The 24,597-nt window shown below is 35.8% G+C and overlaps 1 protein-coding gene across 1 annotated transcript; it reads left to right on the forward strand.

The window, feature by feature from the left end:
- Positions 1–312: 312 nt before the first annotated feature.
- On the forward strand, positions 313–22,354 carry LOC110450700 (the record flags this gene model as incomplete). Its single annotated transcript, XM_021498341.1, has 7 exons — positions 313–572; positions 14,581–14,905; positions 15,679–15,735; positions 16,718–16,765; positions 17,717–17,844; positions 18,801–18,807; positions 19,296–22,354. Coding segments are annotated over exons 2-7 (3,603 nt in total), but the record flags the coding sequence as incomplete, so codon positions are not given.
- Between the last annotated feature and the right edge of the window lie 2,243 nt (positions 22,355–24,597).

Below are 24,597 nucleotides of genomic sequence, written 5' to 3' on the forward strand. Positions count from 1 at the left end.
TACAGTTAGTATTACTGTACTATATACTGACTCATCTATTACTGCGCCGTGAAGCCGTGATCACTATTGTTTTAATATAATAGTTATCGTGTGACTGATAGATGATTTGTTAAAAGTCAGTCTACCGCGGATGAACTGAATTGAGTAATGATTGTATTATCTGAGCCTTGATAATAAAGTAGGATTGTATACAGACACGGAATATTGTGTCGTTTGTTCACAGAGACATTACCATTGAACTTTAAAAATCAATTAACTGTGTAATTATCAAAGACATAACTGCTTTGTTCAAAGTCGAGCTTTGGACTCGTGCAGTATGTTGTGTTTAAGACTTGTATGACAACGGTTACCGGTATATCGTTTGAGCCTTCCTATAAAAGCAGAATATTTAAACTATGCATGTGATTTGGACAAAATAGTCTGTGCTATAAACTTTTCTGCTAATTCTTCCAGCATTTGATCGTCTGAATTGTTGCCGTAGCGGCATTGTGTTTAATGGTGACATTTTGAGGAGATATATTGCTATCTGTGTACAAAGATACTCGTGTCTACAGTCATCACGTCATTAAAAGGTATGTATTCTTATGTGTCATTTGTAAATAACTAACTACTTTATTTAAAACGTCTATACGAAGTGAAGTAACTCATTCAAAGTACACCGGAATAGTCTTATCTTATTGGTTCAAAATAGGAAGCGTTTTATAATCAAATGTACGAGTGCAACGACACTGATATTCATTTGTTCGATTTCAATTGGAAAATAGTAAATCTTTGCATATTTTTAGGAACAGTAGTTCTTGGTGTGCTTTAACTAAACAAAGTGTGATGTTAAAAACATTTGTGTGGAGAAAATTACGTTTCACACTCTCAATTTACACAGCCGGTTCGATCTTCCACTTTTTGGATAATATATATACCGGGAAACTTTTGCCCAGTCAAATATTCGCCTTTTGCCGATAAAATCCAATTTCGCCCAGTATTATTTTCGTTCTTCACAGGTAATTACTAAATATTGCTTGATATGTACTCGTAATCGCTCTCGGGATAAATTTAAATGAATTGGGGAGAGCGAAAAAGCCGAAAGTTAAACTGCGGCGAAAACTTCCCGGTATACAGTGATGTCTGTTACCGGAATTTGTAAAGTTGATCAACACCATGAAATGAATAAGCCAGTATCGATACGATTTATAACATATAAGTAAAGTTATCTTTTCATGATAATCAAACGTTTATTCATCAAAGTGCCAATAATGGCAGTAAACATGATGCTCAAACTGTATAAGCAATACAGACATCTTTATTTATTTTTTCTGTATGCTAGCTTACTAGCACACATTCATTTAACAGTCAATCACACCCTGGGATTCATTGTGTTGGTATTGGGAAAAAATCCGTTTTGGAAAAGATAACCGTAAAGACAAACAAGTACTATTCAACTATCTTGTAGGCAAATAAGTTTATTTGGAAGTTCTGTGTTATTTTCATTGTTATATCTTAAACATCTATTTTATACAACAACATTTGATGGTGTGTATGGTGGTGTAATTCTGTCTGCTCGTCCGTCTGTCAATAGTTGGCTTGTCTGCAGCTCCCAGATTAAAGCGTTGAACCAAGTTCATTATGAAACTTCGAACAAGTGTTTCTCACATCAATCCCGAAAGTCTGATTTACTAAATAGTGTGCACCATACCTCAATGTTCTTATTTGAGATTACATCCAACATGTTATCCTACGTTAGTATGATATATAAATATATATATCTGCGACGACAGACTATCAATATAACATGATTTTCAAGCCAATCTTTACTTTTCGTAAGATGATGAGAAGGAGATTACTAATAGTCCAGAAACGGTAATTGAAATTAAAAACGAAATAACATACAGAAATAAGGCTTTAAACGTCTCTGGTCAAACAGTATTGGATGGTTCTGTTCTTTTGATTGTGTCTTTGTTTAAGCACAGGACAAGGCTTTTCGCCTGAAAGGTTCACTGTATTCGCCCCACGAACGCATGTTACATGCTTTAGACTGCGCAGTTTGAATAGTACAGATTAATAAAGCTAAATTATCCAGTCGTTATCGCCCAGTGTTTGTAGCAATGCACGCAAAAGGAGTGGAAATATATGTACATAGATACCCGACTCCAGAGACAATATTGGGTTGACTAATACACCATCCTTAAAATCGTGATCAATTTGTCTTCATATTGTGGTATCGCGAGGCTTATCAAAGCTTAATTCAAAACCACTCTACCGGGGATAATTCAATTAAATAAGGTTTAATCGGTGTCTCCTTTGGGCCTTTATAGTAAAACAAGATTTTATAGGTATCAAATATGGTATGGGTTTTTAACATAGATACATTGTATGTGTACCACGTGTTGTTTTGGTGAAATTCCCTGAAGTATTTTGCAGTATTTTTTGCCTGATCGTCAGCCATTTTTTTCCATTCAAATCCAATGGCGTCTTTTTGACGACATATTATTTCAACAATTAGATTTGATCATATACCTATATAAACACACCCTGCATGTCTGCTATACATTGTACTCAAACTACATTTTGTGTTGCCTGCACGCTTGTTAACCAGTTCAATCATTCAACAGACACATGTATAAATTTAACGGTACTCTTAGTATAATTTACTCTATGCTTGTTTACCAGTACAATTATGTCACTCGTACATGGACATATGTACATTAAACGGTATTCTTATTATTTACTGTACGCCTGTTGATCAGAACAAATACAAATTATTTTACATAATGTATATAAACTCAACGATACTCATTGTTTATTGAGTTTTCCTGACTGAAACGAGTAAAAGCGTCTTTTCATAAATTTATATGCATAATTAATTTATCATTAAATAGGATTTTCAATCGGGGCTTTATGTATGTTCAAGTAAAAAACTAGGATTCGATGTTTAGGTCAAAGTCTTAACATTATATACATGTATAAAACAGTATGAATTACCCTAATATACATTCAGTATACATTTACTTAACTTACATACATAAACATACACGTACACCTACTTAAGATAACGTCGTTAGCGACATACATCGGGTGTGCTACTACTTTGTCTGGTCAATACGACATTAACATTGGTCTGAAAATCAGATTAAAAATTGTTAAAGATGTAAGTTTAAATGATATGTATGTTTCGTTCAAAGTCAATCTATGGAATCTTTAGGTATGCTGTGTATAAGACTGCATTTGACAACGGTTACTGATATATTAATTGGGCAATCGTAAAAACTATACTATCTTAAAATACAACATATAAATCATGTGCTTTTACCACATTTTCTAATGTGATTATATCTTCTGTTGATGGTTAAGTTGAACTTTCTATCATGTGACCGTAAAACAACTGTCGTCATAGCGTCATCATGTGTGTTTAATGGCGACATTTTGAGGAGATATATCTGTGCGATTTCGTAGTTCGATTTTCATTAAAATCAGCAACTCTTTGATTTTATCTGTCTCCATGGACATTGTATGGTTTATTAGAGGGACTTTTACATAAACAGACATTATAAGTGTGTTTTCCTAAGAACATTTTTTTATGTTTGTGTGGGTTTGGTTTCAAAATTCCTGTGTTTAGAATCTTTCTTCCGAAATTTTCAGTGTCCTTGGTCATTGTTTGGAGCAAGTGCTGTCGCTTTCCGTATACAGTGCCTGCAACTGTAATTTGTATAGCTAATCAACACAGTTCAATGAATAAAGATCTAGTATGTGATTTATAGCAAATAAGTATAATGATGTTTTCATGATCATCAAATGTTGATTCTTCGAAGTACAAACGATCGTTTGTTGGTTGTGGCAAAACAGATTAAACAATTATCGGCAAAAACAAAGATATTTTTCGCACTTACCTTGTAGGCAAAAGAATTGATGAGGAGGTTCTATTTTATTTTGTCAAACTTAAATTATCTAGACCATCCACTTATACACTTGCCTTTGGTGGAAATGTTTGTTGGAAACATCTTGACTATCTCTCCGAATGTCTACCTTTGGCTAGTCTGCAGCTTCCTGACTCACGTGTTAATCACATTTCATTAGAATCCGTACAGATGTTCCTTGCAAACATCTTTAATGTACCGGAAAATAAATGTTGACACGTGATCAAAGTCAATCCTTCAGAATGTTAACATTACGATGTGAATCTTGTATACTTGGCTTGAAATTCAACAAACACAGTTAATGAAACTTCACAAACGTAATATATCTGTCAATACCAGTTTAAGGCCGAGGTCATATGTTTGAGGTCACGGCGACGGCTTCAGAATCTTTAAATGATCATTTGACCGTTTTAAATATATTTTTTGTCAAATAACTGCTTGATTACACGCACACCAGCTAACGCAACTTAAATCGTTATCGCATATGATTTAGTACATAGTGTAGACAATACAGCAATGTTGCTTATTTACCCGGTTTAGGCAAATCAAACCTTTTCTTCTTTTTGGATCAAGACACTTGTTAAGTTTGATTAAAATTACGTTTTTACTCCATGTTTAAAAGAATCAAAGTATGTGCGCAATAGTTAAAATCGATACATTATGCTACCTATGCGGTCGGCTATTGGTAAGTGTATATCACATATATTTCTTTACATTAGTGTGATATGAAAACTAGTAAGGACTATCTATATAAATGCACAATAACATACCTTTTGAGAGACAGTATCTAGTCAAGCCATCTTTTTCGAGATATGAGGCGCAGATGATCAATTGTCAAGCAATTGTTATCGGAATGTAAATTTAAACTTGCACAGTAGGTTTGACCTGTATTTTTAATTGTGTCGTTGTGCTACAGCGGGGCATAGCTTCATGCCTGAACGATGAACTGTTTACGCACTTCGCTCCTGTTACAGACTTTAGACTGCCTTATGTGAATGCTACTAAATAATTAAGCTAAATAACCCAGTCGTTTTCGCCAAACAACTAAACCAAAATGTAATGGCGAGAGTTTGAGGAGGTGAATAGCGTTGCTCTGTATATAATGATACCGGTGTCTAGTGTCACCCTGTTTAATTTTGTTCACAGGATAAAATGTAATTGTCCGATATCCTGATATCTATTAAGGACAATGATTAATTGTCATTCTTCGGTTGGAACACATGCTTTCCTATGATGATTGTTAAAATTCGATTTTAAGCTCTGCGGAAACTTTGTCCACGACGCTATTTTGAAAAGTTGAGTAAAATCCATTCTGTGAACTTATGTTTTATACTAAGTCAGTTACCACCGTCCTGTTATAAATATCAAAGTATTATGGTTTAAAATACAAAAATAACACTCATATATTAAACCCTGTATCACCCGTACAATATAACTGTTGTGTATACTATATATAAACCTACCTATAAGTACAAATGCCCTTATCATATATGCATGTACATACATGTCTGAAATTACAGTTTACCAACCCCACCTTTAAAAATTACCTCCCTACCATCACAGCATTGCTACATCATATCAATCATAGTTGGGCGTTAAGCCATGGTGTACTATAAACGGGTAAATAGTTATTAATAGTCCTTTTATTGAATCGTGATTTGTTAAATGTAAAGGACTTTATTTGGCAACTTATAGGATTATCATTTGGGCCTTCGTAATTAATTGCTATTAAAAACACCAATATATAACCTGATTTTAACACAAGGATAGTACCTTGATCTTTGTGATTGATTTAATATCATTTAATTGTCCACTAGTGTTTTACAATGGTCGCCCTAGCGTAATGTATTGCGTTAAATGGTGACGTTGAGATGTATAAGTACTCTAATGTATTAGTTTTCAGAGTCACCAATTTCTCCATAGACAACATTTTTGCTCGATTTTTTCATTAATATATTGGGATATCGTTCCTTAAGCGTTATGCTTTGTAAATCGTTAAGCTTATCATGTATGCAGGATAAATGTTCTTCAGATTTTCATGTATTCATTCTCAAAACAATTACCAAAAAGCCTACATAAAGTGTCAAGTGTTAGGACTGAGCGGGTGCATAAACTGTTTCAAACATCTCATTTGAGTGTTTTAAATAAATAAGCTATATCAGAAATTAAAAAAAATGATAGGCAACTGCGTTGGACAAATGAAACCAAAAGACCCATAGACGCTTTATACGTCCATATCAAAATCGCACAAGGGAACAGATTATTCTATGAGATCATGGTGTCGATTTTTAATCTTGCCCATAGTCGTTACTTTGTCAACAAGGTTTATTTGGTCCAATATAACTTGACTTGCATATTATTGTACTCAGGCAAGTTTGAGAATATCAAATAAATGTTGACGTTTACGACTGCTGTTCCGGGAAGCTGAAAAAGTACGACGTTGGAGAAGCAGGGATATTTCTATTGTGAGTTCAGGATAAGAAAATCGAAATCGTCATGTTTATCACACAACTAATTATAGATTGAGGCAAAAAAATGAAAATGTCGAAAGGAGTGCTTTGTGTCTTTGATTTTAAGTTCAGGAGGATATATGTCTATCCTCGGTTAATAAATGTCTTGTTAGTTATAAAAACGACACGTCTTCAATGAAACAATGAAATTGAATGACATGGCAAGGCCTTAATAACTTATCGAGATTATTGTATCAATAAGTATTTGTTACTTACAACAAAAACTGCATTTTTTTTTTTCGCAAACAGCTTTTAAGTGCCCTTTTAGAACTGAAGTCAATGCTCTTTCGGTAAGCTGAAGATGATTTCAGGATGAAAAACAGGTAGAGAAATGCTCTTCCTTAACTCAACCCCTCGATGCTTCACTCACCAATTTATGCCCCACCTCTCAAACTCTACGCTCAATCCTACCATGCAGACCTTATGTACATCAGATTGTGCCAAAACATTCACTCTTCATATTTCCAGCCCAGTGCAAAAATGGAAATTTAGGATTCATCCCTGTACTAACATTTACTAATAAAAAAACATACACATGCATACTTACATGATTTTAACTGGAGCGCGACTACCTTCACGGTCAGTATTACTATACTATATATGGTCAACTATATACTGCGTTATGCCGTGATCATTATTTCAAATATAATAGGTAGCGTGTAACTTAAGAATGTGTTATCTTAAGTCGGTTTACCGGGGTAGAACGTAATTGAATTAAGATTATTTCATTGGACCCTTCCTAATAAGGCAAGATATTTTCATAACACCAATTATGAGATAGAGGTTAAACATGTTTATTTGTACCATCTGCTATTTTGTTTAAATTTCTTAAAGTATTGTGCAACATTTCTCGACAGAGAGTCGGCCAATTAGGTTGTGCTGGAATTCACTGATGTAGTTTTGAGGAAATGCAAAGGTTTTTTTTATTCATATGCAAAAACTATGGTTAGGATTATTATTTATAACTGAAGTTTTCAAGGAAATTTCAAGAAACATCATAGAAATATTCCTGATATCAACCTCTAAAAAACAAAATAATGCCGCGGTCACATGTTTAAGGTTAGAACTGCTTGTTTGCACCTACACGTGGTACTTCATCTTTAATAATCAGCGCATAATATTTAATCGACAATGAACACCAAACTGCAACATTACTTTTATAATCTACTCGATTGGGGCGATTGGTGCTTTTTTCAGGGTTTTACGTTAAATAAAAACTGGAAATCGTGACGTAATGCTAAATGTTTGATCGACAAATGGTGATATAACATCTCATGCGTTACCTTAATAGTCTTACAATTGTAATCAACATGTGAATTTTAAAAGTACACTGTTAACGCTAAAAGAATCTTTCCTCAAACATACAATGACTGTAGGGCGGTTTTAAATCATTTTGTCTTTGTATTATCGAAGTTCAAATCTCCATGCTTGAATGATACAGTGTATAAACACCTCGCTCTTGTGAGACTTGAGATTGCGCAATGTAAATGCTTGTTAATAACATATTAGCTCTATGATGAAATGTTTTCGTCTCAAATTACTTCTCACTGTCCTTTTAATGAACATCACAATTTGCCTGTTAAAAGATTTACACGTGCATACACGTATATACCTTTGACCATGTACCGCCTAGGAAAACATACCGCCGTGTATATTTTACGCTTACAGTACAAACGATCTTGTACATACATAAATGCAAATATAACATACACTTATTGTGTACCATACAAATGCATTCCTACCTCTCAGTCACACCATCGTCTCAAAACAATAATTGTGTGATAGGCGCGTAATAAGAGTACCTTTTCTACGACTACTCTACGTTAGTGTAACTATATCTGCTGCTTATTTATAAATACATTGTCAACATTATGAGAGATAGGACCTAGTCATTAGCTTTAAAACACTTACAGATTTTTTGGGATTGCTCTTTTTCTTTTAGTTATGACTCAATGTGTTACGGTGGGACAAAGTCCAATGCCTGGAAGATGGAATGTACACGCACCTCGCTCTTGTTACAGAATTTAGAATGTCCTATGTTATTTCTACAAAATTTAAAAGCTAAATAACCCGGTCGTTATCGTATAAATTCTTAGCAATTAACGCAAAAGTAATGACGACATTTAGACGAGGTGCACATCTCTGATACATGTACATTAATACCCGACTCCAGAGACTATACTGGGTTGACTAATACACTGTCGTTTAACCATGAACACTGTTGTCCTGATAAAATGGTATCGTGTCATGTATCAATGATTCATTCAATTTGATAATGACTAAACAGTGTATCATTTGAGCCTTCATAAAAAAAACAGGATTTGAGATAGACGCTGAATATGGCGCCGGATTTTATGAAAGATATTTGAATCTTGTGCTATTTTGTTAAAAATCCCGAAATTATTGTGCAATACATCTCACCTAAGTGTCAGCCAGTTTGTGTGATCTCAAATTCAATAAAGTCTTTTTACAGGAAAGTCATAGCCATTTTCTTAAGTATGAAGTTGTTTTCCGAGTAATCTAAGGTCTGCTACTACTTTGATGGTTCACTGTGACATCACCATTGTCCTTAGAAATAGGCTATTGTTATAATCTTGAAAGAATCAATGCTTTATTCAAAGTCGATCGATTGAAATTTAAGATACTTTGTGTATTTACATCCACTGGCAACGATAAGTTGGGTCTTTTGTCATATGATCATAACAGAGTTGTCGTCGTATTAGCGTCACCACCCACCCCTACCCTACCCCCACCAAAACATAGCATTGGAGGTCCTTGGGGCGACAAAAAGCAGTGCTTTTTTACGAATGTGAATCACGTTAACAGGATTCAAATACGCTGTTGTATTATCTTTTATGTGTATGAGTAAACAGATTTTTGTAAATCGTTTACGAATATATAAGCATATTTTCTCTAATACAAAAACAGAAGAAGTCATCCGCAAATATGTGCTAAAATATTAATTCGGTCACCGTGAATCACGTTTCCGCCGACAGCAACGGACGTTATGTTACCGTGAATTACGTTTCCGCCGACAGAAACGGACGTTACGTTACCGTGAATTACGTTACCGCTGGTGATATCGGAATTTACGTTACATGGAATTACGTTACCGCTGGCGATATCGGACTTTACGTTAACCATGAATTACGTTACCATTGACGGTGTCGGACATAACGTTAACCGTGAATTACATTTGTCGCACGTACGGCTCTGGTGCCAATGGACCGCCTTGAAATTTATATAAACTCTTTTTATTTGGTGAATCCTTTATCTCTATTCATGTCTTCCAAATCTATCTCTTTATGATTAGAGTCACCCACAATTAAGATGTGTAACGGCTTCATCCACATAATTTCATGCACTAATTTACCAGGATTTGCGTTGTTTATAAATGGCTGTTTTGGCTTCTATATACACATCTGGGTATTAGGAGCTTAGTTACGTATTCAGGCTGACTGTAAAAAGGGCGCAAGTGGTTGTAGGAAACGTGGACCCATGATGTCCATTTCTAATCATGTCATCATTCCCCAGTGAAGATTTGGGGACATTGTTAATTTAGCTAAATCGAGCTATATTTCTGGATATCTGAGATAACATCCTCCATCCGTTTAATTGCAGCCCCAATTTGACTATTGACTCGACGACTAACTTTTTTTCAAAACATAACACACTACATTCATTCCTCCACGATAAAGGAGGAAGAATTTGTGACCATACTATTCGAGTACCAGGGTCTATGTTTGAACTTTTTAAAGTGTATTCAATATTTTATGACAAAAGACACACGACCTCATTCGACCAAAATCATGGGGACCGCGGTGGCCAAGTGGTTAGGGCGTCTGACATTCTGCTTCCACTAGCCCTCCACCACTGTGTCGCGGGTTCGAGGTCTACGTGGGGCAGTCGCCAGGTACTGGCCGTAGGTTAGTGTTTTTTCTCCGGGAACTTAGGCTTTCCTCCAACACCGAAACCTGGCAGGTCCTAAAATGACCATTGCTGTAACTAGGATGTAAAACACAAACAAAAAAAACAAAAGCATTGCCCTCACAGTGCACTACTAAGAACTGGTTTACAATTTAGACATAAAATAAGCTAATACGATAGTTATAAATGACAAAGGGCTCTTTACCTTGGTAATTAGGAAAATTCTAAAAACTGTGTGTATTCACCGATTACTGAGTTGTGACTGCCTATATTTAGGAATTCTCCGTCTTAACGGATATGTACGTGCTAGGAATCTAATCTGATTGGCTAACATCAACGTTATGTGACAAGTAAACCTAAGACACAGAACAAGGGTACTGCATTAAAGAAGAAAAGCATTTTGTAGAACATTTGAACAAGATCGGCTGAAAATTATTAACTACTAAATGATAACTGAACAGATAATCCTTATAGATATGACTAAAGTATGATACATATAAATGTCTAATTACAGCAATTTCTATTAATAGGTATTATAAAGGATGAAACTATAGGAAAATGAGATGCTAGTAACATATCTAAAATCGCCATGCTGTTTGTCTTACTAATTGTTCAATTATAACAAAACGAAAACAATACCAATTAAAGCCAATTAAAGATAGTAAGCCATGACTGTCAATACAACTTTTATGGAACTTGAAATAATTTCTGCTACAATAAGATAGGTCGTAAGTGAGCATACTGCACATGTCATCCGTTTGTCAACTTTTCCTTTAAAACGCTACTTGTCCTGAGCAGCTACAGTAAGTGGATTTTAACTACATTTGGCCTGGAGTATTCTCGGCCAAATGATATTCAATTTGTTTTAACAGAGGGTGTGTCCCCCTGGGGGCAGAGAGGTGAGGCCGGATAGGGGTAATTGAGGTAAATCTGCTCCTGGTCAGAAAGAGGGAGGGTAACAAAATGTTGTCTAGAACATCCTTAGGCAAAGGGAATTCAATTTTGTATAAAAGGATGGTGTGGCTCCCCAGGTGGCAGAGGGGTAGGGCCCATTAGGGAGAACGTAGAGGAAAATGATTAAATTCTTTCTCCTTCTGTATGGGCATTCTTCGGCAAAAGGGACTCAATTTTAAATTTAAAAAAAAAGGTAATGCACCCGTTGGGCTGAGGGGCAGGGCCCTTATGGACGAAATGTAGTTAACTCATTTCAAATTATTTTCTTCTTCTGTACAAATGGAGGGATTTGAACCAAATTTAGTCTAAAACATTCATATATATAAACTTTATTTGTTTTACAACAATTATGAAACAAGTAATTTCAACTTATACTAATCACTCTTGTTGGCCCGAATGTTATTGCGCAGGGGGTCTTAATATGGGAGGAAACCGGAGTACCCGAAGAAAACCCATGTAATCAGGCACTGGTAACCCCTTACCTTTTCACGTCCAATCGGGGAATCGAACCCCGGTCACCTTGGTGAAAGGTAAGTGCACTATCCACTGCGCCACCCGACCACCCATCATCTTCGTGCAAGGGTAATTCACTTCATATAAATGGAGGGTTTGGCTCTCCTAGGGACAGAGGGACAGGACCCATTAAGGAGAACATGGGGAAATGAATTGAGGTATTTGAACCAAATTTGGTTTAGAGCATCTTTAGGCAAAAGGGACTCAATTTTGTAAAAATGGAAGGAATCGCCCACATGGAGGCTGAGAAGAAGGGGCTAAAAAGCTACTTATCTGGAACAAAATGATGCCTCAGCTATATTTGGTTTGGAGCATCTTTCATTTGTCAATTCAAGGTTGGGGGGGGGGGGGCGCAAAAGGTTAGATCCCTTACCCATAACTATATATTCATTTGATAGGTATCAAGAGATAAATACAGTCATGATGTTAAAATTGACTGATAGGTTTGGCCCCATACCTTGGAATTTCATTCCTTAGCAATAACTTTATAATGGTTAATATCCCCACCCCATTACCATTTATGCCATTGCTTGGCATCAAGACACAAACACAATAATGATATTAATATTGAACCTTGGATCACGCCCCACCCCTAGGGAGGTAATTTTTGGGCCATAACTTTGAAAGGGTTGATATCCCATCCAATAAACAAATAAGCATTTGATAGACTAAATGGAAAACAATTGAAAGATATAAACGCATTCATATTCAATTATTGACCCAGGGGTGTGGTTCCACCTGTAGGGACTAAATTATTGAACATTACTTTGAAATGCTTGAGATCCCCACCCGATAACCATATACTATTGCTTTGTTTCCGTTCCCACGCATAGCCATAGGGACCTAATTTCGCGGCCTTAACTTTGAAATGGGGTTGATATCCTGAAGCAAAAGCCATATATACCATTGCTTGGGTAAACAGTCATTTTCTTGTAGTTCTGAAAAAATAAAATAGTCTCACTTTTTTCCAGCAATCCAGATTTTTATACAGGAAATAAAGCATAATATCGACAGTTTGAAAACACTGAATGATGATGTCAGCAAGTTACGTATTGTTTACCAACGTAGAAAATCATGGTTGGAGGGTACTTAAAAAGTGTTCTATTTTGGGTAGTACCTTTCACGTTAATTTGCTTATATACATATTTCTATATTCTATATTTTATATATATATATATAAAAACTACTGTGTTTTATGCTGTAGTCTTTCACTATTCTTGTGTGTTTGTGTTTGTCAAAGTTTGTCAAAGTTTTCGTGTCGATCTCTAAAAACACCCACATACCAACACAACTGTCTGGCGATTATAAATGGTAGATATCTAGTGTCTTCAGATTAATCAAATGCCATGCAATTAGCTATTGAAAGTAAGCACATTGCCAAAACACAACTTTTGACCGCAAACATATCCGAAAACTACTTTTGTGAGTTTGTTGAGTGCTAATGCAACACCTTTCCTCAATGAAGGGTAGCATTCATGCTGAACTTGACCAGCGGTTTAAAAAGGAAATTGTATGACTAGACAATATATTGTTCCAGAATTTTGTTAAAATTTGTAAATAGGAAATTGTAAAGAATACTGTTTTTAGCTCGGGCCACGTGAGCTTATGCCGAGGTGTGACGTACGTCCGTCTGTCCGGCGTCAAGGTTTAACTTTGACCAAAAGGCCTAGGGTGATGATATTTGGCCAGAAGCAAACTGGGATGAAGGGCTACCAAGTTTGTTCAAATGAATGACCTTCACCCATATTCAAGGCCACAGAAGTGAAATATATTAAAAGCTTAAAACAGCTTCTTCTGAATAACAATAATTCCTAGAGTAATGATATTTGGCCAGTTGAAGGGCTAAGAAGTTTGTTCAAGGGGTTGACCTTGACTTATATTCAAGGTTACATGGGTTAAAATATGTTCAAAACCATATAACAACTTACCTGAGTAAGCAAAAGGCCCAGGCTGATGATATTTGGCCATTAACACGCAAGGATGAAGGGCTACTAACTTCAAGTATGTTTAAATAAATGACTTTGACCTATAATCGAGGCCACTTGGGTCAAATATATTTTAAACCTATAAAAAAATACTTCTGAATAACCAAACTGCCATGCATTTTTAGCTTACTTGACCCGAAAGTAACATTTTACTTTAAACTACTTCCTATTAATAACCAAAAGGACAAAGGTGCTGATATTTGGCCAGAAGCAAACTTGGATGAAGTGTTACCAAGTTTGTTCAAATGTATGACCTTCGCCCATAATAAACGTTACAGGAGTCAAATTTTAAACTTTAAACAACTTCTTCTGAATTGTCAAAATGCATAGGGTGGCGAAATGTGACCAGATGAAGAGCAATATATTTTGTTTATGTGAATGACCTTGACACATGTTCAATTTTACATCTGGTCAATTGTGTGGTGATATTTGGCAGGTTGCATTCTGGGATAAAGGGCTATGAATTCAAAATTTGCTCAGTTCATTTTTGACTTTCAAGCTCGTAGGAGTCAAATGTGTTAAAATCTTTTAACTTGTTCTTTTGAATGACTTCGAGTCAAAACACTGATATTTTGCCTGTATCTTTTTTGAAGTACATAGCTTTATTTAAGTCCATTTCTTAAGTTACAAGTGTGAGATTAATATCAAGTGAACGACACATGCCCATTTAGCCTTTTGTTTGTTTAAAATCTGTGAAAAACACTAATTATTCCTGTTCTTGTAATATAATGCCTTCAATGTTCCCAGGTATTGTCATCAGATTTCCTACACTTTATGTTTCAGATTTGGACAGAAACATCAGAAATGACTTCAGTTATCCCAACAGAGGCTATAGATATCCACAACGAATTGGTGTTTTATCTTGGAAAACAGATTGTGGATACCAAATTACATGAACTTAAGAACCTGTTCAAAAATAATCCATTATTCCCAGTCGACATTGCTTCAATTAAAAGCATCTATGACCTATTCGACAATCTTATGGGATACAAAACAATAGTTGTGGGAGACTACACACAATTTGTACAGAAACTTAAACTTACAAATCCAGACCTGGAGAGATATGTGAAAGAGAAAGAAAAGGAAATTAAAAGCATTGTTGAACGAGGTGAGTGAAATGTACATTTTATTTCATGTCTATATCAACAATATTTTATCAAAATTAAGAATATCTGCATAATATGCCTGTGTAAGATTTGGATTTATTTGAAGCGTAACTGAATTTGTTGGTTAATTTTAAAATTAATTAAGAGTTTTAACTCAATCATGATAAAAGTAAAAAAAAATCATTTCCTTTGAAGTTGTGGAAACCTTGCAGATCAAGAACGACCACTAAGTGACTAACTATATGTATGTTGGTGTTATATTTCATGACATGAATCCTTGTTTTATAAACAAGGAGTTTCAGAGGTGTCTAATAATTTGATATTTGGTATCTAATAATTCAAAGATACAAACAAGCCTGGAGAGGACAAAGTACATTACACAACAACCAGGATGTGACTTAGACCTGGTTTTATTTATAGACACTGGAGGGTAGACATATGAATAAGTTGAGAAGTTACTGTGGGGACAATACAATTAGTCTTAATTTTTGAGGCAGTCTGCCCCTTTATCAAATCAGATAAATGAAACAAGCGGTAAAAACACACTTACTACTGAATTTCTAATGCTGATGTAGAAACTTATCCCTGCAGCTATATAGTTAGCTAATAGAACCGAACACTTATGAGAAAACGATGAATGACAAGGTAGAAACTGGTACTTTAGTCTAGTTTTTTAATGATCTTTGACTTATTATTGGTAGATCTTTGTTGTATGTATAGATAGTGTACAAGTTATATTTAGTGAAAGTTACTGACATATTTGCTTTACTTACAGGTCCATCACCAGCTAAGCAACCAAGGCCAGGATATCAAGGCCAGCAACAGTCTACAGGTTTGTGATCAGTACATGTTCAGTGGAATGTAAAATGTAAAGTTTGGTCTAGTGAATACTATGTTAGAGAAGGGATGTACATGTACCCACAAGTATACATGTAAGAATATATTTCCAGTGACACCCACGCATTGAAAGGACTATGCGACAGTGCTGGTTGTTCAAATCGCTTTTTGTCTGTAGTTTAGAGTTCATCAGTCAGGAAGTCCATCATTTCTTGTCTGAACATTGTATGCTGTCTGTGTGTCTGCTTTAAGAATGTTCTGATCAAGTTCCATAAAGTCCAGGGTTTCTGATTTTTCGCCAGTAGGACTTGAGATAGAGATCTATAAAATTTCCTCGTATAAAAGACCTTGACATCCTTTCAAGGTGAGAGGGTCAAATACTTAAAATACTTACAACAACAATTATCTGAAGAATAAAAAGGACCTGAGCCATCATATTTGGATATGTTATATAAATAGGTAGTGTAAACCTTGTTATGGATTATATACTTGGCCCATATAGTTCTGTATGTTCCAATTTCAGAGTTCATGAGCTCAAAGTTCATGTTGCAATTAGATTTCCACAACTTCATTGTTACCTCAGTACCGTGATTTGTTCAGAAAAAAAGAAAATAATAAAAACCTACATACCAGCAACATTCCATGGTATTTGAGCCATGATCCCTCTGGGATCTCAAGTGTTCTGTTACACTTTCATCACGGTGTCAACAACATCAAGATGACTAGCTCACTTTAAAATTACAGAAATGGAATCAATGTTGCACGTCCTTATGATCGATATAGAGATAGTAATGATAGAATACAGAACTCATGTTACAAAAGGTTTGTAATGTTTTGTCGTAGTTCTATCAGTCCAGGTATAAGCCCGAGTTGTATGTGTATGGTGGATGGAACCTATACAATTTTAACTAACTTATTACAATCAGAATTGGAATGATTTTGATAAGTAAGTATACATGTTTTCCATCTATTTTCAGATCTGGCTACTATGATTGTTACAACAGCAGACACAATCCAAGCCAAAAGTAAGTTTGACAGCTTCAGTGTTATCCACAGGCCTTTATAGCCAGACGTACTTCTGGTTATATTTTACTAGCAGGTTATTTTATGAATTTGAATGAAGAAACTAAGTATGGTGGAATGTTTTGGAAAGATAAACAACAGTCAGACCAAGTGCCAGAAAGCTAGTATCTCCACCTTATTGTCAATATATAGGAATACTTAGAAAGTCCAACTAGCTCTGTTTCTGGCTTTAAGTGACTGGACAGTCTAAAGCTATATTATTGAAATTAATTAAAAATTCTCCCTTTTAATAAATTGTGATTCCACTTCAACAGATATTCATGTGATGTAAAAGAATCAGAAGACAATTACCTGTACTAGTTCTGTCATGTATACATGTAATGATATCTACTAGTGTACTAGTTCCGTCATGTATACATGAAATGATATCTACTAGTGTACTAGTTCTGTCATGTATACATGTAATGATATCTACTAGTGTACTAGTTCTGTCATGTAATGATATCTATTAGTGTACTAGTTCTCTATACATGTAATGATATCTACTAGTGTACTAGTTCTGCTGTGTATACATGTAATGATATCTACTAGTGTACTAGTTCTGTTGTGTAAATATGTAATGATATCTACTAGTGTACTAGTTTTGTCATGTGTACATGTAATGATATCTACTAGTCTACTAGTTCTGTCATGTATACATGTAATGATATCTACTAGTGTACTAGTTCTGTCATGTATACATGTAATGATATCCACTAGTGCACTAGTGCTGTCATGTTTACATGTAATGATATCTACTAGTGTACTATTATGATCTATAGTTTGGTAACCGACTTGTCAGTTTCAGATCACTGTGTAAGAAGTAAGTAGTAAGAAAGTTTGTCTGGAATAAATAATCTGTTTAAAATTCAAATTATGTCTTCTCTATTTAATGTAAATCTCTTACTTTACAGAAATCCATCCTGACTTAGAACCCATGATAGGTGAGTCTTATCTACTGGATTGGACATGGTTAGAGAAGAAACGTAGCAGATTTCCTCAAAACTTGGACAAGAATGACATGCATCATCTAAACATATCTGTATATGAAAGAAATTTTAAAGTTCTTTTTGAACAAGAATCTTGGTTTGCCAAAAGAGTAGTCTTGGTAATCAAATTTAACACCAATCTGATAAAGTTTATTCTTTTTCTGTTTCCACACACTACGGTGAAGGATCTAACGACAAGTTCTTAACAGGTCATGTTCTGGTGAATGTTATTGTAGTCAATCATTGAAATGTCCTTCAAATAGTCTCAATATTTCAAATACATATAATTTTACATGACCTCTGTATTGAAGGTCACCAGAGCATGACCCCTGATGTCATGTCATCCGATCTTACACCATAGATATTGTAGAGGAACAGAATGAAAGATTTTATTTAAATTGGATTTGAATTTTAAGCTCATCTGGAACAAAGTACTAGTGAGCTTTTGTGGTGGTGCTTCATCTGTCGTCATCTCTGTCTTCGATCTTTTTTTGCTTTAAATGACATCTCCTAAACTGTTAAGCAGAATTCAACCAATTTCTAAAATCCTTATGCCAAGGGAATCAAAAGATTTATAGATAAAGGGGTCCCCTCCCCTTTCCCCCACGGGGTACTGGGGGCTGACTGATTTGCATTAAGAGACATCTCACCAACTAATGGGCAAGATTTAACAAAATTGTTGTAGTAGCATAATTAGCCCATGGGGATCAAACTTTACACAAATTAAGAGCTGATTCTTGGGGGTTGAGAGTTAGGATCAAAAGAGGTTGAATTGGAAGTTTAACTTTAAATGACATCTCTTCCCAAATTACATGGCAGGTTTTAAGCAAATTGCTGTGGTAGTATTCTTTACCCATGGGTATCAAAATTAAAGCAAATAAATGCAATTGATATAAACGGCACTCTCTTCCCAAATTATCGGCCAGACTTCAACTAGATTTCTAAAATAGTCAGGTGAGGCACAAGAGCACAAGACAAGTAAACCAGAGGTCCTGGGTTTGATCCCTAGCACAGACGTTAGAAATAATGACTTCTTTCAGGATAAACATGCCAAGACTTAATTAAACTTATTATTGAAACATAGATAAATAAACATAATGTAGAAAGAATTTCAATTGACTAACACTATTTGACTGCCGAAAACACCATACTGAATGTATGAATGAATTAGTGACATCATGATTCACTATGATTTTGAAAGGTTTGGAAACTGATATTTGCTTGCTTACATAGTGAGAATGAAGTTTCTTAATTTATGTTGATTGCTTATCCTAACCGGTTACATATTTTTTCTATGATATCAGTCGATATATTTTATGATACTACAATCAATTTGTTCATTCAACTCCTCCTTTACAAATGATTCCAACAATATTCTGTATTTGAAAGTAAAATGAAAACAATACCCTGTTTAACAGATTAAAGTTATATAAGTTTCATTCTGAAATATCAGTTTTACACATTTTAGACGTATCACCCTATATTTTCTATTTTTTTCATACAGAAAAAGCAAAAGCCAAAATTAAAAAAGAAAATGAAAAAGAGATAAAATTCCACCCCACCAAAGGTTTCTGGGATGCTAAAGAAAAGCTCCTAAAGAACAGGGTTGTTGTCATCAAAGGAAATACGGGAGACGGTAAAACAGCAATCGCCTTCCAACTTCTTCATTTGCTGAGGGAGGAACAGCAAGCCGGACAACCCCTACAAATTCACGAGATTAAGAAATTAGATTTATTGGCTCCAAACTTGAAATTGATCACTTTTATTGATGATATTTTTGGTGAGATAGATGCAAGTAAATCGGATGTACAAGAGTGGAACAAAAGAATCTCAGATGTAGATACACTTTTTGTTGATGAACAGGCCGAGACCAATTTTCTCATCATTACTATTCGAAATGAAGTATTCAATTCTTTGGAAAAACGTTCTCTTGGAAAAATTTTAACCAAAGATAACATTATTGATTTAAGTTCATATACATACAAACTTGCAGAAGAAAAGAAACAACTTTTAGAGCTGTATAAGCCAAAAAACTTTTCATGGACAGATCAAGAAAAAACCCAAATTTCAACTTATGCACCAAACATTGGATTCCCACAATGTTGCCAGCTTTTCTACAATTCTAAAGAATTGCAGAAAGAGCGAGTGAGATTTTATGAAAATCCTTTTCATTTCTTGAATGAAGCATTGTCAAGATTACAAGAATGTTCTGCACTTTTGTACCTCTTCCTCAATGGCGGAATGATGATAGTAAAAGATCTTGATCCAAACAGTAAAACAGTCAATGAAAAATTGCTGGAAGAAGCTTTTGAAATCAATTTGATTGGTGGTGAAGATGACAGTACCAAATTGACATATAAGAAAAAAGTAGGATTTGTAAAAGAAAATTTGGAAAAGTTGTTAGGATTTTTAGTAGTGAAGGAGACACATTGGTCTGGTGAGGATGTGTACAGATTTAATCATGATTCTATTTATGTTGCTGTGGCATTTTTGTATGGAAAAGCCACACCGATTGGCTACATACAGAATTGTCCAAGCAAATCCCTCAGTTATCTAACAACCTCAAAAACAAAAACAGCTACAAACATGATTGTCATATCATCTGATCATTATACAGAAATGTGTGAGCGTCTACTCCGAGAGTTTGAATGTGAGGAGAAACGATATGGTACTAGTAGTATTGGAACTCTAGATGTATGGAATGATCCTGTATTTGTTGAAATATTTGTCAGATTGTTGAATGACAGAAAAGTTGACAAACTTGCTGTTTTGAATAAAGCATGTTATCTTGGTGCAGAAGAATGTGTTTTATATCTTCTGTCAGAAGGTGTAAAACCTCACAAGTACACAAGATTGTGGTCATTGATTGACAGACATCGGAATGATAGTAACAGACAAGTGTGTCTACTTCAGGAAATTGTTGTATACTTGAATGATGAGACAAAACTTGATTTGTTGAATGAAGCATGTTCTTGTGGTGCAGAAGAATGTGTTGTATATCTTCTGTCAGAAGGTGTTAAACCTGACAAGGACACAGCATTGTGGTCATTGTTTTACAGACATTGGAATGATAGTAACAGACAAGAGTGTTTACTTAAGAAAATTGTTGTATACTTGAATGATGAGACAAAACTTGATGTGTTGAAAGAAACATGTAATTCTGGTGCAGAAGAATGTGTTTTATACCTTCTGTCAGAAGGTGTTAAACCTGACGAGGACACAGAATTGTGGTCATTAATTGACAGACATCGGAATGATAGTAACAGACAAGTGTGTTTACTTAAGAAAATTGTTGTATACATGAATGATGAGACAAAACTTGATTTGTTGAATGAAGCATGTTCTTGTGGTGCAGAAGAATGTGTTGTATATCTTCTGTCAGAAGGTGTTAAACCTGACAAGGACACAGCATTGTCATTGATTGACAGACATCGTAATGATGGTAACAGACAAGTGTGTTTACTTAAGAAAATTGTTGTATACATGAATGATGAGACAAAACTTGATTTGTTGAATGAAGCATGTTCTTGTGGTGCAGAAGAATGTGTTGTATATCTTCTGTCAGAAGGTGTTAAACCTGACAAGGACACAGCATTGTCATTGATTGACAGACATCGTAATGATGGTAACAGACAAGTGTGTTTACTTAAGAAAATTGTTGTATACATGAATGATGAGACAAAACTTGATTTGTTGAATGAAGCATGTTCTTGTGGTGCAGAAGAATGTGTTGTATATCTTCTGTCAGAAGGTGTTAAACCTGACAAGGACACAGCATTGTCATTGATTGACAGACATCGGAATGATGGTAACAGACAAGTGTGTTTACTTAAGAAAATTGTTGTATACATGAATGATGAGACAAAACTTGATTTGTTGAATGAAGCATGTTCTTGTGGTGCAGAAGAATGTGTTGTATATCTTCTGTCAGAAGGTGTTAAACCTGACAAGGACACAGCATTGTCATTGATTGACAGACATCGGAATGATGGTAACAGACAAGTGTGTTTACTTAAGAAAATTGTTGTATACTTGAATGATGAGACAAAACTTGATGTGTTGAATGAAGCTTGTTCTTCTGGTGCCGAAGAATGTGTTTTATATTTTCTGTTTGAGGGAGTAGAACCTGACAAGGACACAGCGATTAGTGCGGTGGAGGGAGGGAGTGTGAAAGTGTTACGTAAACTACTGGAGTATGACGTCACTCCTACAGCGAGGGATTATACCAATAGCAATGTCCTACATAAGGCGTGTCAATATGGGAGAGAAGAGATGGTGACGTTGTTATGTGACACTTACCCACACTTGGTACATGACACTGATGATGATGGACGAACCCCGCTCCATGATGTGGCAGGGACAAGAAACTGTTCTATGTTTAAAACAGTGGAGAGGTTTGTACTTAACTCCTTATATAGAGTTGAGGACCAACATCATAAGTGTGAGTCAGAAGATGGTCGTGTAATTCATAGGAACTGTGTGTGTGCTCAGTACATGGCTCAGTTAGTGGGTGTGTGTGGGAGAACGGTGTTACATAAGAGTTGTGCGAGTCGAAACAGGGAGGTTTGTTTATATGTATGTCGGTCGTACCCAGCACTAACTACAGCTGTAAGTAAAGACGGCCGTCATTGTCTACATTACATAGCTGGGTCATTAGGTCAGATGTAGACATGTTTACTGAGTGTGAAACTCATGTAAATCGATGCCTAGAATCTACAGGACATAAATATGACATTACAGACTTACTTGACAATGACGGGGAAACAGCGTTACATAAGAGTTGTGAGAGTGGAAACAGGGAGCTTTGTTTATATTTATGTCAGTCGTACGCAGCACTAACTACAGCTGTAAGTAAAGACGGCCGCCATTGTCTACGTTTGTTTATATGTATGTCGGTCGTACCCAGCACTAACTACAGCTGTAAGTAAAGACGGCCGTCATTGTCTACATTACATAGCTTGGTCATTTATGTCAGATGTAGACATGTTTACTGAGTGTGAAACTCATGTAAAGGGTGTGTGTGGGGGAACGGAGTTACATAAGAGTTGTGCGAGTCGAAACAGGGAGGTTTGTTTATATGTATGTCGGTCGTCCCCAGCACTAACTACAGCTGTAAGTAAAGACGGCCGCCATTGTCTACGTTTGTTTATATGTATGTCGGTCGTACCCAGCACTAACTACAACTGTAAGTAAAGACGGCCGTCATTGTCTACATTACATAGCTTGGTCATTTATGTCAGATGTAGACATGTTTACTGAGTGTGAAACTCATGAGAAAGAATACCTAGAATCTACAGGACATAGATATGACATTACAGACTTACTTGACAATGACGGGGAAACAGCGTTACATAAGAGTTGTGAGAGTGGAAACAGGGAGCTTTGTTTATATTTATGTCAGTCGTACGCAGCACTAACTACAGCTGTAAGTAAAGACGGCCGCCATTGTCTACGTTTGTTTATATGTATGTCGGTCGTACCCAGCACTAACTACAGCTGTAAGTAAAGCCGGCCGTCATTGTCTACATTACATAGCTTGGTCATTTATGTCAGATGTAGACATGTTTACTGAGTGTGAAACTTATGTGAAACAATACCTAGAATCTACAGGCAGACTTACTTGACAATAACGGGGAAATAGTGTTACATAAGAGTTGTGAGGAGGGCAACAGGGAGGTTTGTTTATATGTATGTCGGTCGTACCCAGCACTATCTACAGCTGTAAGTAAAGACGGCCGTCCTTGTCTACATTACATAGCTGGGTCATTTAGGGCAGATGTAGACATGTTTACTGAGTGTGAAACTCATGTGAAACAATACCTAGAACCTTCAGGACATAAATATGACATTACAGACTTACTTGACAATGACGGGGAAACAGCGTTACATAAGAGTTGTGAGAGTGGAAACAGGGAGCTTTGTTTATATTTATGTCAGTCGTACGCAGCACTAACTACAGCTGTAAGTAAAGCCGGCCGTCATTGTCTACATTACATAGCTGGGGCATTAGGTCAGATGTAGACATGTTTACTGAGTGTGAAACTCATGTAAAGGGTGTGTGTGGGGGAACGGAGTTACATAAGAGTTGTGCGAGTCGAAACAGGGAGGTTTGTTTATATGTATGTCGGTCGTCCCCAGCACTAACTACAGCTGTAAGTAAAGACGGCCGCCATTGTCTACATTACATAGCTGGGTCATTGATGTCAGATGTAGACATGTTTACTGAGTGTGAAACTTATGTGAAACAATACCTAGAATCTACAGGACATAAATATGACATTCCACACTTACTTGACAATGACGGGGAAACAGCGTTACATAAGAGTTGTGAGAGTGGAAACAGGGAGCTTTGTTTATATTTATGTCAGTCGTACGCAGCACTAACTACAGCTGTAAGTAAAGACGGCCGCCATTGTCTACGTTTGTTTATATGTATGTCGGTCGTACCCAGCACTATCTACAGCTGTAAGTAAAGACGGCCGTCCTTGTCTACATTACATAGCTGGGTCATTAGGTCAGATGTAGCCATGTTTACTGAGTGTGAAACTCATGTGAAACAATACCTAGAACCTTCAGGACATAAATATGACATTACAGACTTACTTGACAATGACGGGAAAACAGTGTTACATAAGAGTTGTGCGATTGGAAACAGGGAGGCTTGTTTATATTTATGTCGGTCGTACCCAGCACTAACTACAGCTGTAAGTAAAGACGTCCGTCATTGTCTACATTACATAGCTGGGGCATTAGGTCAGATGTAGACATGTTTACTGAGTGTGAAACTTATGTGAAACAATACCTAG

The sequence above is a fragment of the Mizuhopecten yessoensis genome, unplaced genomic scaffold (genome assembly GCF_002113885.1).
Source record: "Mizuhopecten yessoensis strain PY_sf001 unplaced genomic scaffold, ASM211388v2 scaffold537, whole genome shotgun sequence".
Classification (NCBI taxonomy): domain Eukaryota; kingdom Metazoa; phylum Mollusca; class Bivalvia; order Pectinida; family Pectinidae; genus Mizuhopecten; species Mizuhopecten yessoensis.